Source organism: Nelumbo nucifera, chromosome 4 (assembly GCF_055504915.1).
Source record: "Nelumbo nucifera cultivar China Antique chromosome 4, China Antique-T2T, whole genome shotgun sequence".
NCBI lineage: Eukaryota > Viridiplantae > Streptophyta > Magnoliopsida > Proteales > Nelumbonaceae > Nelumbo > Nelumbo nucifera.
Window position 1 is genome coordinate 17,031,182 of NC_142652.1, and position 16,634 is coordinate 17,047,815.

Here is a 16,634-nt window from a genome sequence, read left to right on the forward strand (position 1 = left end):
GGGTTGGATTTTTGGAAGCAAGTTGTTAGGTGTTTGATAGTTACAGAGTGTTTTTGTCGTATGGTTGTTAAAAACAGATGATGGAGTGGCCGATTCCACTGCCAAACTTGACATACCATTTTCAATCCATGGTTTAGCATCATCAATCAATGCCATGAAACACGCTGGATGTTAACTTCTATAAATATCGGCCTGATCGACCAGGTACATGGAATTTGAATACTTCATTTTAGCCAATTTTGTTTAAGGAAATTGTCTAAAATTCACCACTCACCACGAGTTTTTAATATTTTTCTTAAACTCATCACAACTTTTCAAAATATCTAAAATTTATTATATCACTAATTTAACGGTTAAAAAGATTAACGAGTGTTAATATATTATCATTTTAACTTTTATAAAAAAATCTAAAATATATACAAAATAAATTGAATGTATGTTAATATATTACTATTTTAATATTTAGACATGAAAAAAAAAGAAAAAAATTCAAAAAAGTATTTTCAAATATAAAGTACATAAAATATAAAAAGTACAGCGTAAAAGAACTCTGGCAGATGTTTGTGGAGAATGGAGATGTTCCGGCTGGAGTGAAAATCAGAGTCCTCGTCATTAGTTCTGTGATGGACCACCAAACACCCTCAAAGAAACTCGAAAGAGGGCCAGGTGGGGTATCAGGGAAATGCCGAAACCAGTGGTGGAGAGACATTTTCGCTCCCACTTAGACGTCTCAGAGTCGGATATGCTGGGAAGAACCAGGAATTGCAGTTCAATGACTGATCACTGATGACTGCAGCTACATCTTTGTTGCTCAGAATAATTTTGTATGATAAGAAACAACTACGGAGAGAGAGAGAGAGACGGCTCGTGTTTAAGGGCAGGTGGACAGGACTGGATGGGAAGACAGATGATCCCATCTTGATCTCGCCAAAAGAACAGTGTTTGCTTTTTTCTTAGCCATCAAATTGGTCTATGCAGGAACTCATGTTAGTGCAAAATGGGCAACTGATCGGTTTTCGGGAGTATTATTCCGATATCCATTGTCGACGTTCACCACTATACATGTGGCACTTTTGTTAATCAAATTCCTAATTAAAACAAAAATAGTAATTTCGAAAATTGTCTAAAATTCATCATCATGACTTTTCAGGGACTTCTTTTGTTTTTCAAAATTCACTGTCCATTAATCCATCCTTAATGTTCATTGACAGAAGTTGATAATGTCATCATAAATGCAAATTTTAGGACTAAACTGCTCTTGATTGGCATATTAACATTATTAAACATATTTTTATGTCAACCTAATTTTTATTTAATACACCTTTGTTCTACTGGGCCTTACAGAGCCACATATCCACTTCTTTGTCATAGATATTTTCTTGATTTCGATTCTTGTTGCATTGGAAATTAAGTCACTTCTTTGTTCTATTTTCCATTTATAATGGAACAAAAGATAAAATAGTAATCCACTAACTTCCATTAGTTGACATGGGATTTTTTGGACGTTTTAAAAAATTATAATAAATTTAAAAGAAATGCAGTGAATTTTATACAAGCCCAACCTGTAGTTCACATCTCTACGCAAAAAGTAGTGGGAGTAGATAATCTACCTGCTCAGATGGGGTTCAGACACTTCACATGGGTTAAAAAATGCTACCAATTCATGCTAATGGAGGACATTCAATACAACGATAATCAATATGGTTCAAAGTACTTTGGCCACCTACTATGTAACGAATTAGTACTAGTGGTTTTTTTGTTTTTTTCTTTTTTTGGAAATTGTCTAAAACTCATAATGAATTTCAGCATTTTTCTTAAATTCATCAAAATTTTTTGAAAACATATAGGGAATCCTATGTCAGTGTACATTGACAAAAGTTGTCTGTATCAGTATAAATGCAATTTTTATGATCAAACTTCTCCAAAATGTCGAGTCAGCCTTATTTAACATACTTTTATGACTAAAATGCCCTTAAGTGCCCAACTGCTTTATATATAAGATTTCTACTTGTTGAGAGATGTTTTGCTCTTATTATGCTGTTTGAAAGTATTCCAAGGAAGCTGAAAAATGGGTATGGGGTTGAATAATAACAAGAGTATTTCTGAAATATTGAAAAATGGATTAAATATAACAAAGGGAAAAATAGTAACCTACTAACACCTGTTAGTCTACTTAATGCCAAGTTAAGTAGACTAACATTTTGAAAAATTATGGTGAATTTAAGAAAATTGCTAAAAAGTTATATTGACTTTTAGACAATTTCCCTTTATTTTTCCACTATCCAAACCAAATACTCGATTCAACTCAACTATGTGAATCGAGCTAAAAGATATAAACATGTATTTTATAAACCGACCCGGCAATGAAACCACTTATAACCACCGGTGTTCTTGGGTCAAACAGTCCAACCATCCAACCTAAACGTTGGTGAAATGGTTTTTGGATCCAAAACCAGACCTGAAGCCTGACTGGTACCTGGGTCAAATGGTCTGACCACCTGGTCCGATCCAATTTTCAAAACCATGGATATTACTACTCTGCAATTCCAAAACGATTATGAATCTCCAACTTGTCTGCATGTAAAATGAAGAAAAATAATTCTAAAAATTTGGTTGTAAATAAAATGACCTGCCATTCTTATAGTAATTGTGGGAAGACATTCTATATAATTTTCCAATCAAAGGGTACTTGATCCTTTCAATTCGAATCTCATGACATCCACATATTTCTAATCTGTTTTCCAAGTTAGGCCAAATACTAAGAACAATTAAAAAAATTATTCCTTTTCCTATTGAACATCTTTTAAATTTTCTATGGAATTTTTTGGTAGAATGATTTTCTACGGAACCTGATGATCCTTTTGTTTTTATGTGCAACGTAACCAAATACAGGTTTATCAACTGTAGTCATCAGATTAAATTAATTTTGAACCTTACTGTGTTGAGTATACCGATAAAATTTTGTCACCTCTCTTTCTCTTCTCTCCCAATAATGATGCTCTTATTTTGATCTTTTACACTTCATATATGAAGATGCAAATGCATGAATGCATGAATGCCTTTTTCCCCTATTTGAATAAAAGATGCAAATGCCAATTAATAAGGGACGGATAAATTGAAATTTCACTTCAGCTCTACTTATTTGAAGTTTGCATTTCATTTGTACTGCTGTAAATGCATGTCAGTGCAAATTTTGATATACTTTTTGTTTCAGATTTGATTTTGTATTGTTTGCTTTGAGAAGTAAAATACGAAGCAAAATGATGTATTGCATGCTTTTATATGAGAGAGAATTCATGTAGTAACTAGTAAGAAGGTGGTGGGGAGAGCTTCACATTGTCTTTCAAGATGCCAAATTTGCACTGCCAATTAGCATAAATAAAACAAAAAGTACAAATTTTGCATCAAGTAAGTGAACAAATCATGATAAGAAACTAATGGATCAAGAACTGAAACAGGTGCAAATTTGTGTCCAATTCAGATTTTTTACCAAAACAAGAGAACCTTGGTGGAAAATTTAGGATGAACTGCTTTGATTATTTTATGCTGTAAAAAAAAATGAGGAAAATCACTTTTGGAACGTAAACAAACAAAAACACACGAGCACAATACACTTTATTCCGTCATGAATTATATCATCTTAAAAGATTCGCATAGCATTTATATTCAATTAATTCTGTGCTGCATGAGATTGGCATAGTAGTAACACCTGCATGCAACTTATTGCAATGCTCGTTATTGCTATAGGGACGTAAATTGTTACGACCAAGCAAGTTAAATTAGAGACCTACTGTTGACGCAGCTGCACGTTTTTTTTATAAAACCCGAGGGCCAATTCATTCAATGAAAATTATCAGTTACATCTGAATTGCAAATATCTTTCAAAAATTCTGGAACAGAAGTCCAAGTTTTGAGTGAGGAGCAAGACAGTGCAAACTGTGCCAGTTTGTGGGCTGCCTTGTTATCTAATCTGGGAGTGAATGTATCTGAACGGTTAGGAAGGTGGTTAAGTAGATTCTTGCAGGAAGAGACGAGCACGAGAAGACTTCAAGGAGGATTTGGGTTGACCTCCAACAAAGAATTATGCAATTAGAATTTTTGCATCATCTTCAAAACAATAGAATGAAGATCCAGTTGCAAGGCTAGTTTGATGCCTTCACAGAGCGCTAAGGCTTCAGTGGTAGACGCCAAATTGACCACAATAAGAATAGCTCGAGCCACCACTACTCCTTTCCTAAACAATCAGACCAATGCCAGACTTGGAATTTGATTTGGCCCATCAAAATTAAGTTTCAGGAATCCCAAACATAACTTTAATTAACCAGTGGTTCTGAATTGAAATGGTCGTAGAACATTCTATTAATGATTTTTATTTGTATTTGAATAAATGTTGAAATAACACTATATATATGCTGTTACAATACTTAGGGTTAATGTAATATTTTTCAGGTTTAATTAATTTTCACTGTACCTATACATTAATTAATCCTGACTACTGACTACTACAACCATGATAAGCATTATTAAACAAGTTACAATCTATAGCTTTTAATCCATCCTTACCTAATTATCAACGGAAGAGGAAAGAAAAACAGGATAACCACCGTCCTTCTTCCCCGTCTCTCTTCTGTTCGTCTTTTGCCGTAGAGAAGTTTGCTAGGGGGTTACCTCTCTCTGTTTTTAGAGAGGTTTTACTCTTGAGATCTCTCGAGGTTTTCTTTTTCTTTCAGTTCTTTGTTTGTTTTCTCCCCTATTGTGTTTTTTCCCTCTCTCAGTTTCTCCCTTCTTCTGTGTTTTTCTCATTTTCTGTGTTTTTCCCCTCTCTCTATTTCTCCCATCTTTTGTGTTCCCCCCCCCCCCCTCTCAATCTCTCGATCTCTGTTTTTCTCGAGATCTCTCTATCTTTCCCCTCGAGATCAAGGCGGAGCCAAGAAATTGTTATAACGGGGGGGACGCAAAATATAAATCAAGTATGGATGGGCCCATAGGAGGAGGAGGGGGGGGGGGGGGGGGGGGGGGCAACCATTGAGATTGAGAGTGGGGAGAGGAGAAAATTTACATGAAAAGCTGTTTTTTAGTGGGGATTCTCTGAACCATAGGAGGGCCATGACTCCCCTGGGTCCCCCCTGTCTCCACCCCTGCTCAAGATCTCTCTCGAGTCACTCCCCTCTTCTTTGTTTTTCTTTGGTTGCTTTCTTTCTATGGCTTTTTGATAAGAAGTTCTTGCTATAGTCTTCTTTCTACAAAAAACACCGGTAGATTTTCCCCATATTTTGTCATCTCCAGCGTTTTGGAAAGTAGTTTCAATTCTCCGGCATCCTGGATGGAAGTTTCAATTCTCCGGCTTTTTGGATGATAGTTACAGTTTTCCGGCATTGTGAATGGACATTATAATTCTCCGGCGTTGTGGATGGATGTTACAATTCTCCAACGTTCTTTGGATGGGAGCTCGCAGTTGGTAGTTCTTCGGTGTACTGGATGGAATTTATAGATGATACTGTCTTTTGTGGTTTTGTTTTGGAGTGGTTGGAAGTTATAGTTTATGGCTTGTAGCTATATAACATCCTATGTCAGTTTTCATTTTAGTTGGTAACTCCTCTTGTCAGTTTGCTCACTAGTTATGGTGGTTCTGAGATGTACTTATCCACTTCTATTGGTGATGTTAAGTCACATTACTTTAGCTGCAAAAATTCTTTTGATTCTCTTAAATCCATTTCTTTGTTTTATTCTTCTTGAAAATGTATCTCTGATATTTCTTGGCCTTGTTGACATCTCTTTGTATCAATCTCTTGAACGAATAAAACATGATTGAAATCCATCCTTACCCATAAATATAGAAATCTAAAATTAATTAAAATCTGGCCGTTATAATTGTGATGGGATATATTTTAGCTTTAGATTATTAGAATATAGTACTACATCAATTCGTATATAATTATAAATGCTATTAAGTTTGTACCAAACATTACAACTAGAAGAATATAACATAAAGTACAATTTAATCGAGAGAGCAATTAAGAAGAGCAGGTGTGAAAATTGAGTATTTGTTCTCCTAAGTTGACGAAGTAATTATACAGGTACTTGGTTAGCTACCATTAATTTTCTTGCTCCTGCGTTATACACAGCCAATGTATATATTACACACAGACTTCCACAAAAGTTAAAGTTAAATTAATCATCCATGATAACACTAACATCATAAACCTTCCACGACCATTACTTAAAAAAAAAAAAAAAGAAAGAAAATATCATATCGTATCATGCAATATTCCAAGTTGGTGATGGAGGATTTAATTTATTATATAATTTGTTTATTTTGCATAAAACAAGGCCATCCCATTGGTTTTTATCACGTTTTATTGGGATTTATTAGGTGGCGTAAGCATCAAGAGGAGGAGCTTGGTCCGACCGGACAGTTTGGCATCGTTTCAAGGGCCCCATCCTGCCCTTTTCTAGCACCATTAGTTTGAGCCCCACTTACGTTTAGCTTCAAAGCGCGCTTAGCTGGTCTTTCTATATAACACTATAACCAACCAATCCCATCAAAATGTCTCAGAACAAAACAAGAGCATCGGGTACCCAGCTGCCCTAATTAATTGTGGTTATCGTTTTGTTCTGGCCCTGCTGATGAGTTTTATATATCTTTTCTATAATCATAGTTGAACCCATATATATAGAGAGAAGTTGGCCAACTACTATCTATTATTTCCAACCACCATTCCAGGGGTTTATGATTTTATTAAAACTACTATTGATCCCAATTTTCCTCTCCAACTTTAAGTATATTTTGTTTCATAATGAAACTAATAGTAAAAGTACTAGTACGATCTCTTTTTGCTTTCAAATAAAAAAGAAAAAAAAAAAGACAAAAAATATGGATAATTACACGCTATAAATATACAGGTTTGGGTTATGGCTAGGCATGAGCCAAGCTCAAAGCTATCTTTCTCTTCTCCATATGCCATCCTTCTGGTTGGGCTCAGTGACCTCCATCTTTAGGAAGAATTAGGGTTTCATAGGATAGGATGAAGAAGCAAAAAATGAGTATAAAAAGAGGGGAACAAACTTGCAGTAGCTCTACTACATCATCTTGCATGATGAGGAGGAGTGTCAGATACGGGGAGTGCCAAAAAAATCACGCTGCTAATATAGGAGGATATGCAGTGGATGGGTGCAGAGAGTTCATGGCTGGTGGAGAGGAAGGAACCATTGCTGCGCTTAGATGTGCTGCCTGCGGCTGCCACAGAAATTTTCACAGAAGGGAAGTAGAGACTGAGGTAGTGTGTGAGTGTTCTTCACCTCTTTCCAATGGAAGTTGAAGTAAGAGAAAACCATGCATGTTGAAGTTTGTTCTGCTAGTGATCGATGAAATTAAAAAAAAAAAAAAAAAAGAGTTCTGATCTAGTGATGAAATTTGCCTGTATTTCTTGTTTTTGTTGTCTACCTCATATATGTATCATCAGATTAATGTTGCAATGAGATTGCAAGAGAAGAAACTGATGAAAGTTCCTTTGTTTCTTTTTCTTTCCCCCTTTTTTCTCTTATACGTACTTTCCTAAGAACTTGAGATATCTATTTGGAAATTAACAAGTGGATCTACTAGCTAGCTAGTAATTTACCATTAATGTAACCTACAAAATAACATGCCTGCAGCTGTAGGTATATGGTATGGGTTGAAGAAAAGATCTCATCATCTTAGCTAGATAATCAACTGTATAAGTAAGTAGATTATGTGTTTTGGGAGGAATAAAAGTGAGGAAATATCATTTTATATATATATATATATATGGACCAAATTATTGTAAACAATAAGAGATCTATATATAGGAAGGGGAGACCTAAAAGGATTATATTAATTCATTGCAAATTATGATGACTACACGGAATAAATATAAGGATTAAAGTAATTAGCACTTTTCATGGATAACTGGAAATTCCCTTTTTTTTTTTTTTTCTTTTCCCTTATATTTTTCATAATACTTGGAAGACCAGATATATATATATATATATATATATATATCCTCAAAATATTCTTCCCTCGCATCTTCTCAACAAGTAAGTGTCCATTTTGTGTACATGAATCCTTAATTAATTTCTCTCCTTCTAATTATCAAGTAGTATAATAATATATATGTGGCATTGAAATGGTTGATTGCATTCTTAATTGGGATCCGATATTATCAAGAGGACGAGAGAATGTAGGTAGAAATATTAAAATTTCAGTAAAATATCGATATATGTTAAGTGAAATCAGTATAAGATCTAATAGTATAATAACTGTAGATAGTGAAGAAAGTATTTAGTGGCTGCGCTTGGCAAAAATCAGAACATTATTTCTCCCCCACAATAGCCTTATGCTATACCTGGTTCATCTATATATACTATTTTGTCTTTTGTCTTTGCTTCTCCTACATACCCTAGCTATGACGCACGATTCAAGTGTGCTAGTTTATAGTAGCACAAAACTTTTTTCAAGTAGTACCGTTTCTTCGATCAGGTGCAGGAATTTGTTTATGATTTTATGCCTTTCGGGTCTCCCTGGCTATCTCAAGTCTGCTAGGAATTTGCTTCTCCCCCTATTCTTTCTTGTTATTCATCATACTTGTTTTTTGTTCATATATAGCAACTAAAAAGTTGTAAAGAAAAGCTACATTTTAGTTATCAAAAGGTACATCATTTGCCAACTGAGGTATACAAGAATGGGCAAGATCAGTTAGGTATAAATGTCAGTGATGTTACAAACTTATTACAATATGCATGAATGAATGCTTTTAAATAGGGAAGATTCATCATTTTTTTTTTTTTGGGGGGGCGGGGTGTCCAGAAAAGGGAATACTGCATGAGGCAACATAGAAACCTTATCAAATGATAAAATGGTAAAAGATGCTTTAGAACATGTTACTTCTGGCAACTATGATTCCTGGAGCAGCTATGAATATTCACCAAATTAAACTTGTGCGATATTGTCAAGTAGTAAAACAAAATGCATGACAAATTTGTATTTCACCATAAAGGACAATGTTAAGCCTAGATAGGACAATGAACCGATGATCGATAACCCAAGTAATTAATTGAATGAAAGGTTATAAGCATCTGAAGATAAAAATGAAAACCCTTAAAAAATTTGGTGCATTCAAAATCCATGGAACATATATAGTTCTCATTATGTTGGATCAGTGGCCTCAACTCTAGGATGCATACATTCATGCAATGACATATGGAATGGGTTCTATCATGCTCTGGGGTTCTTAATGCTGCATTTGTATAAATAATACTTTCTTTTTGGTAAAAGTATACATAATACTTATGTCTTTCTTTCTTCCTATTCGACACATAATCTAGCATACGTCAACCATGATCTATGTGGTTCATTAGTAGGGAATTCCCAACCTTGTTATAGGTACGGTTGAAACTTGCGTATATGAGGTATAGAAAATAAAAACCTATTCAAGTACCTTAGCAATAATCCTATATTATTTGACTAAGTGGATAAGTAATTAAATTTCAGCGTAAGGTAGGTAAGGTATGGATGGGCTTGTATTTATCAACGTTTCAAGTCCAATAGACATTTGTGTGAAGGAGTGATAAGTAGTAAACATCTATTAAGGAACCTCACCTATCACGGTATCACACTATCACCTAATAACTTGAACCTTTTAAGTTGTTGAACAGTTGTTTACGTGAAAAAATGATGAAATATTATTATTGTGTGACGAGTCTGGATCTATCGGCCACATTCATCCAGCCCCACTTTGAGAATATCGGTGATGTAAAATACAACCAATAATATTCCAGATGTGTGGTGGGATGGGATGAAAGTGGCCAGCTGCAATAATGCATGTGTTGTGATCAGACGTGTGGCCTTAACACTTTATATCCAGGACGATACATGCATATAACCTCTGTAGGACATGCATGACAATATGACATGCTTAAGGCTTAACCTGACCTGGCTGCTATATACCGTGGCACATGGCGTCTTCGTGGGTGCTTTATTAATCCACAAATCAGCCATGGAGATTATTTTAAATGCCGGCCGTCTTCTGGAAATTCCGTTTACAGCAACATCAGGTTTCTTGGAAAAGTAGTAGAGTAAGGTGGAGATTTTGGTTGAAATATATATATATATATATATAACAGAAAAAGCAAACGAAATCATGGAAAGTAACGGTAATGTTGCAAAGTAAAAAATAGTATAAACCTTACCGAGCCAAAGAAGAAGTTGTGTCCATTTGCATTCTAAGGCTGCATTAGACATTCCTTATTTAACTCCTTTTTGCAATTAAAAATAACACTATCAACACTAAACTTTTAACTAAGAAAACGAGATAAGGAATGCCAAATGCTGTGTAAATGGCTTATACGCATGGGAGCCCTAACAAATAATAATAGGAGCTCCAGCCCATCAGCCTGATCAGCCCGATGAGGATGGGTGTAATATATATATATATATATATATATATATGATCAACACATCCTGTGATATGAGTGGTCTGAAAGAAGCTGCTTTGTCTATTCCAAATGTAACATCACAATTCACAAGCAATATTGAGAGACATGTGCTCAATGAATCACGACCATATACAACACAACATACGGATCCAATTCACTTAACCAACAATGCACAAGTAGAGGTAGAGCCATCAAATGATGGGAGATGGAAATGGAGATATTGACTCTCCAAATATCAAATATCAAATACCAAATACCAAATACCAAATACTACTACCGTGCATAAATATTGACTTGGATGCATCACACAGATTGAGATTGGACTTAGTTATGAAACTAGTGGCCCAAGAAAAAAGGGACGACCTAACATCGATTAACAGGAGCCACAACCCACTAGCTAGTATCCAAAATCTCAACGTGCGCAGGACCTAACACATTGCTTGGTCCGAAAATTATGGGGGATGGTTAGAGTATGGCTTATGGGCCACAAAATGTTTTTTTCTTTCTTATTTAGGCTAAGGCTAGCTAGTAGCCTAGTAGCTAGGCTAGGCATATATCTCTGCTATGCTATCGATCAATGTTAAATGAATTTGGGCAAGGCCTATCTCTCATATTCTCATTCTCATGGGTGTATTGGGGCTTTCTGGATCCTTGTCTAATGCAGAGCAACTGCTTTAAAACTTTTGATGAGATCATTCAACCAACCCAATTTCTCATTATCTACTACTACCATTGTTGAACAGAACTTGTCTTCGTTCCTATTTCCAGTAATCTTTATCTCGCTGTCAAGTGTGAAAAAGGGCGCCAGAGTCCGCCGGTTACGTAGCCAGTAACCCTTCCTACGGGGCCCACCCTTACCCTACCTAACCTTTCCGCCTAAGCGCCACTCGCTTTCCGCCCTAAAATAGTATCGCCCTTAATTGTGGAAGGATGAATTCCCTTTTTAAAATATGGTGGTCATGCATACATATGCTATTCATGCATCTCACTTATAACATTTGAGATGATCTATGTTGTTAATCATTAAAAACAATTATTTATTTCTTAGTAATATACATAATGAAAAAATATTAGTAAATTGCAAAAGATATTAATAATTAATTAAAATAATACTAATAATGATAATAAATAATAATTAAAAATAATTATTATTATTTCATTTAAATGTTCATAATTTTTTTCGCGCAAGATCATTTAGCATGGTATATGCAATTCAAAAAAATAAAAATAGAATCATGATTTCACCCAAGTTCACAGTCTTACCATAAATAAAATTTAGGGGAAATTTTCTTAAAGTACCCCTATGGTTTAGGAAGTTGACTAACTCCATCCTTACTGTTTACATATTGTAAGTAAGTTTTCTAACAATTGTCATTGTCGTTAAATATTGATGAAAAAAAATTAAAAAGTCAAATTTACCCTCCATTATTTCTCAAATTTTTAAAATATAACCCGTTCTCACACGGCACCATGTTCATCGCTTTTTGCCCCAAGTACTCCTCCACTGTCAATTAGGGGTGTCCATAAAAAACCGAACTAAAACAAGAAAATAGAATTAGAAAATGAGGTTAACTGAACCGATCAACCGATCAATTAGGGGTGCTCAGTGCAAGGCAATATTTTATTCAATCTCCCATAAATCAATTATTCATTTATTCATTTGAAGTGATGACCCAAAGAAGAAGAATGAGAGAATCTATTTGTTCTTAATAAAACCATAGAATCAACAAATGCAAAGTAGAGAATCAAGTATAGTAGTAGAGACAGAGGGAACGAATGCATTAGTAACAAATATTATAGAAATCACCACGATCTCCATTCAAGGATTCATTAGAACTACAATCATATATCAAAACCAAAGACCAAAAGAAATCTAACCGACTACATAAAGCTTACTTGATCCTAATCGAAATCGGTGCCCCTGATTGTGTAAATAGCGTATCACCTCTCGAGGTGACAAAGAGCGAAACTTCCCTAGCCAATTCATCATCATCGTCATCATCCTCATTTCCACCTCCTAATCCCCTATCACCATCGAGTTACTCCTCTTGGAAACCATCGCGTGTTCTTTCCGTTCCCTGTTGAGTACATTATCATTGATTTTCCCACAACCAGAGATAACTCGAATTCAAGGAGAGAAGCATTGATCCCCGATTGACCTAAAACCAGTCAATTCTTTATCAAGTTTTGACTTTCTGCTCTAGGGAAAAGGTAGAAACCAAAGGGCATTTTAGGGAAAAGGTAGAATTTTTGGCCATAAACCAAAGGTAGAATTTTTCTAGAGTTTTAGGGAAAAGGGCATTTTAGGAATTTTAAAAAATATATCAGTCACATGATGTCACATGTGAACGAAGTGTGATGGAAAGTTAAGTTTTAGACAACTGTTAGAAAACTTAAGGGTACTTTAAGACATATGTAAATAGTAAGGGTAGAGTTAGTCAATTACCATAGGGGGGTACTTTAAGAAAATTTCTCTAAAATTTAATAGTTTAACATATTAAGCACATAGTTCGAAGCACATTTAGGAGTTGAAGAGTTGAAGAGATTAAATTACAACTACGTTAAAAATAATAATAATAATACAAACAGTAAAGCAAAATATAACAAGAGAGTAATGCAAAATAGGTTATGCATACATTCAAACAATGGGTTCTCCTTACTTCATTCTTCCATTTCTTTATCCTTTCTAATCTGCCTCTCCATCTAAAACTTGACCATGTCCATCTTATGTTTAGACATCTCAGACCATATCTCCATTGCATGCATAAAACCACCTCCTTGTCTTAGCCCTCTCCCCTTTCTTAAGAAACGATGATAGGGAACTCCATATTGTTATCCTGTTTGTAGGTGGCTAAATCTCTATGTTAGTGTCAAGTCTTGTGGTGTATAGAGTAGAGGCATAAGGAGTCTATATGTCATTGGGGGAATTATTACCAATAGAATATTGTGTCAATGGGACTTGATCATTATCTTCATTTGAAGGGGTCTCCACATTACCCATAGAGATGCAACCAGTTGCACTAGTCCCAGAATAGATGATATATAATTCCTATAGTATTGGCAACCCTTTTCCTTACCTGTTTAGCACACTTATACTTTTGCGTGAAATATATTTGGTATTAGCATCCTAATGATTTAAAATCTATAAATATATATTCATAAGAGTCTTACTGAAATAAGGTAGTCTCATACACACTATTGCTTGGTTTCTTTGTGATTGGATCTATGGTAACCCCTGTGTGGTTGCAAATCTTCTGATAATCATTAAACCTTTTATTCAGATGATGAAATTTATTCTTAAACTGATCCCCAACTATATGACTTGTGGTGCCTCTCGTTGAATTTCTCCAATATATTTTTTCAACCTTCTGTATTAAAAGTTGATGTTGGTCTATTGTGTGCTTTTACTTGTTCAACCATCAACTCTATGAATGTCCTTTCCTCAGCCTCACACCATGTTGCACATTCGTTTATTATTTCCTCTTGCATTGTATCTGCTTGGGTGGCCATGTATTTTTGTATGATCTTAGTAGGTTGAGTGAAACGCATTCAAATACACATGAATAAATTAAAAGCCCACACCAGATCAAATTGTCCCTATGAATGACGAGAATCTCCAATAGGTTATCATGCGAACAAAAACAAAAAAAGAATATGTGATTACATTAGGTAAGTGTACTATATATTATATGAATATATTTTTGAACGTATTATATGCATATATAATACATATATTTTTGTATAAATATTTATGTAATCATTCACTTGATAACAAAAAAGTTAATATGTAGAAGTCTTTACAGTTTGATGATTTACATATGGATGGATATGTGACAAAATTAAACTCTCGAATACTTGATAACAAAAAAGAATGAAGTAAACACAAGATGAAATTATGGAATACAATTTGCTCCATCCATACGTATTTAACAGATCTGAATGCATGTGGACGACAATGCTTAGGTTTTCATTTCTTATTTAGGAAATGGGGGAAACCTTTGTATATGTGAATGATGAAGTTTTCATGTGGTTTGGAATTTTGGTATTCTAATATTGGTCTTCAACTAGCCTAATGTTGTGTGTCTTGCCGACTCAAGTATCATTAAGGCTCTGTTCACTTTTTGGTAAGTTATTTATCTAGGTAAATGTAATTATTTGGGTAAGATTTTTCTACGAAATATTTACCCATGTTTTTTTATTTTCCAGTTAAATAAGGCAATGACCATTTTAGCCATAGAAATTCATTATTAAAATGGGCATTTTTGTCTCGTTCAAATGTTGAAAATTTCCCCTTATGTGGAAAAGTTATTTACCCATATAGGATATGGGTATCACTTTCCTGTGTAAGTGGTACCCAAGAAAATAAACTTTTCCTGGTCCCCACATAAGGCTGAAAAAAGAACATGGGGTTTTTGATCAATGGGAATCAAAATCCCAATGACCAACTTCCCCCCTCTCAAAATCCAAGAAAAGAACACCCCCTAAGATGTATAGCTCTATCAAGTTCCAAATATGGAATTAGGAGAAAGAACTTCTCAAGGCTTGTGTTTCAAGAGAACTTCTAATGGTGAAGAGGAACTCATGGGTGTATACTTTTAAAATTGTTCAGGCGAGTGGTATTGTGTTGTTTTAACAAAGTGAAATGGCATCACAAGGTCTGTCTTCCTTCATGGAGAAAAAGAACCATCAAGCAGAAAATGGATGGAGGTCATACACCATTTCCAGTCATTTTTGCACAAGATATCATTCTAGCTCTGCCAATAAGTTTATAAATGATGATAAGCAAAATTTTGAATGAGGTACATGATATAGAATTATCCATGAAGTAAGGTACCCTATGTTAACAATCTATTTCCTTTATCTGTTGCATTGGAGTTTGCTTAGCTTAGAACACTTGAAAATCAATCTAAAACAACCCAACTTCAAAATGTTATCCATTTTAATTTCTATTATCACAATGACATGTTCATCCTTAGGTACAACGAATATAACATGTTTGGAATGAATATTGGAAAAGACATTTACAATAGCAAAGTTAAAACAGGGGTTAACCCACGAGAAGACAGAAATGGGGATGCTTCTCAGAAAATCCAGATAACTTTTACAGTAGCATGTGCATAAGCTCTTACCGGTGGTGATAACAGTCGCTGCAGCAGCAGGCGATGGCGGGTAAATGGCAAGCAACATCGAACTTCTACTTAGCAACGGATTAGTAGCTGCAAGCCTTGTAACATCCAATGAAACCAAACAGGTAAAAGGGAAATATTATACACACACAAAAAAAAAAATGATAGTGGAAAAACATATTACAACTGACGGTCTTGCGATGCGGTGGTATTCGGAGTAGCAGTAGGGCCTAGAGTGAGATCGAGGTAGCAGAGGCAAGTTTTAGCGGCAAGCCCTAATGTTGCAATGGTAATATGTTGTATGGTTTTAGGATAAAACGCATTATTTGAGAGTAGTACGAAGCATGTGATCAATCTGTAAATAAATGTCCATGATAGTGTGGACCTGTCCAGGAGAAATAACCGCAGACAATATTTTGCCATGCGATATAGGTCAATCCACAATATAGTGTATTTCGGCCGCACCACATGTAAGCGAATGATGGGTTGAGGTGTTGCATGCTTTAGAACATAATATATCATGGTGCATCCACACCACCTTAAGTGATAAGCAGGGTGCTTCAACTAGGCCCATTATTGTCCAATTTTTGTTGGGCCTTTATGATGTAAGTCTGGATCACCTGCCAACAAAATAAGTTATAACACCCTACCAATGTGATTTGACACTGTACATCTCATGCATGACAGGCCCCAATTTCATAGTGAGATGTGTGAAATAAACCTTCCTAAATAAACTTGGGCTCAAAATAAGATAAAGCCCATTTTGATATTTTACATGTCAGAAAAAGATGCCCAGATAAAAAAAAAAAAAAAAAGTGGCCATTTGAAGCGCCAGTGCCTATTTGGACCTTAATTTTCCTCTTCTTGGTGATCATGGGACTTAAAAAACCTTTAGGCTACTTGTTCTACATCATTCTACTTCTTCATACAGCCCTCGGTTATAACCCCGCATGCAATAGCAGGCTGGCTGACAAGGTTAATGTATTCTTTTGCTCCACCCTTGTTCAAATCTTTTAGGGGACATTTGGTTTGCTGTCGGAATTAAAATTAAAACGG

The 16,634-nt window shown here is 35.1% G+C and overlaps 1 protein-coding gene and 1 long non-coding RNA gene across 3 annotated transcripts; one reads left to right on the top strand and one right to left on the bottom strand.

Moving 5' to 3' along the window:
- Positions 1-542: 542 nt before the first annotated feature.
- On the bottom strand, positions 543-10,698 carry LOC148792045 (uncharacterized). Of its 2 annotated transcripts, XR_016068619.1 has the most exons (4): positions 10,207-10,698; positions 9,950-10,043; positions 4,564-6,110; positions 543-4,234 (listed from the first exon to the last, which is right to left on the bottom strand). It is a non-coding gene; the product is annotated as an uncharacterized LOC148792045 (long non-coding RNA). The 2 variants fall into 2 exon arrangements; XR_016068618.1 differs by having other exon boundaries at positions 543-6,110; positions 10,207-10,658.
- LOC104598132 (mini zinc finger protein 2) lies at positions 6,225-7,505 on the top strand. The gene has a single exon (XM_010260051.2). The coding sequence runs from the start codon at positions 7,026-7,028 to the stop codon at positions 7,317-7,319; it is 294 nt and encodes a 97-aa protein (XP_010258353.1). The 5' UTR covers positions 6,225-7,025; the 3' UTR covers positions 7,320-7,505.
- Positions 10,699-16,634: the final 5,936 nt, after the last annotated feature.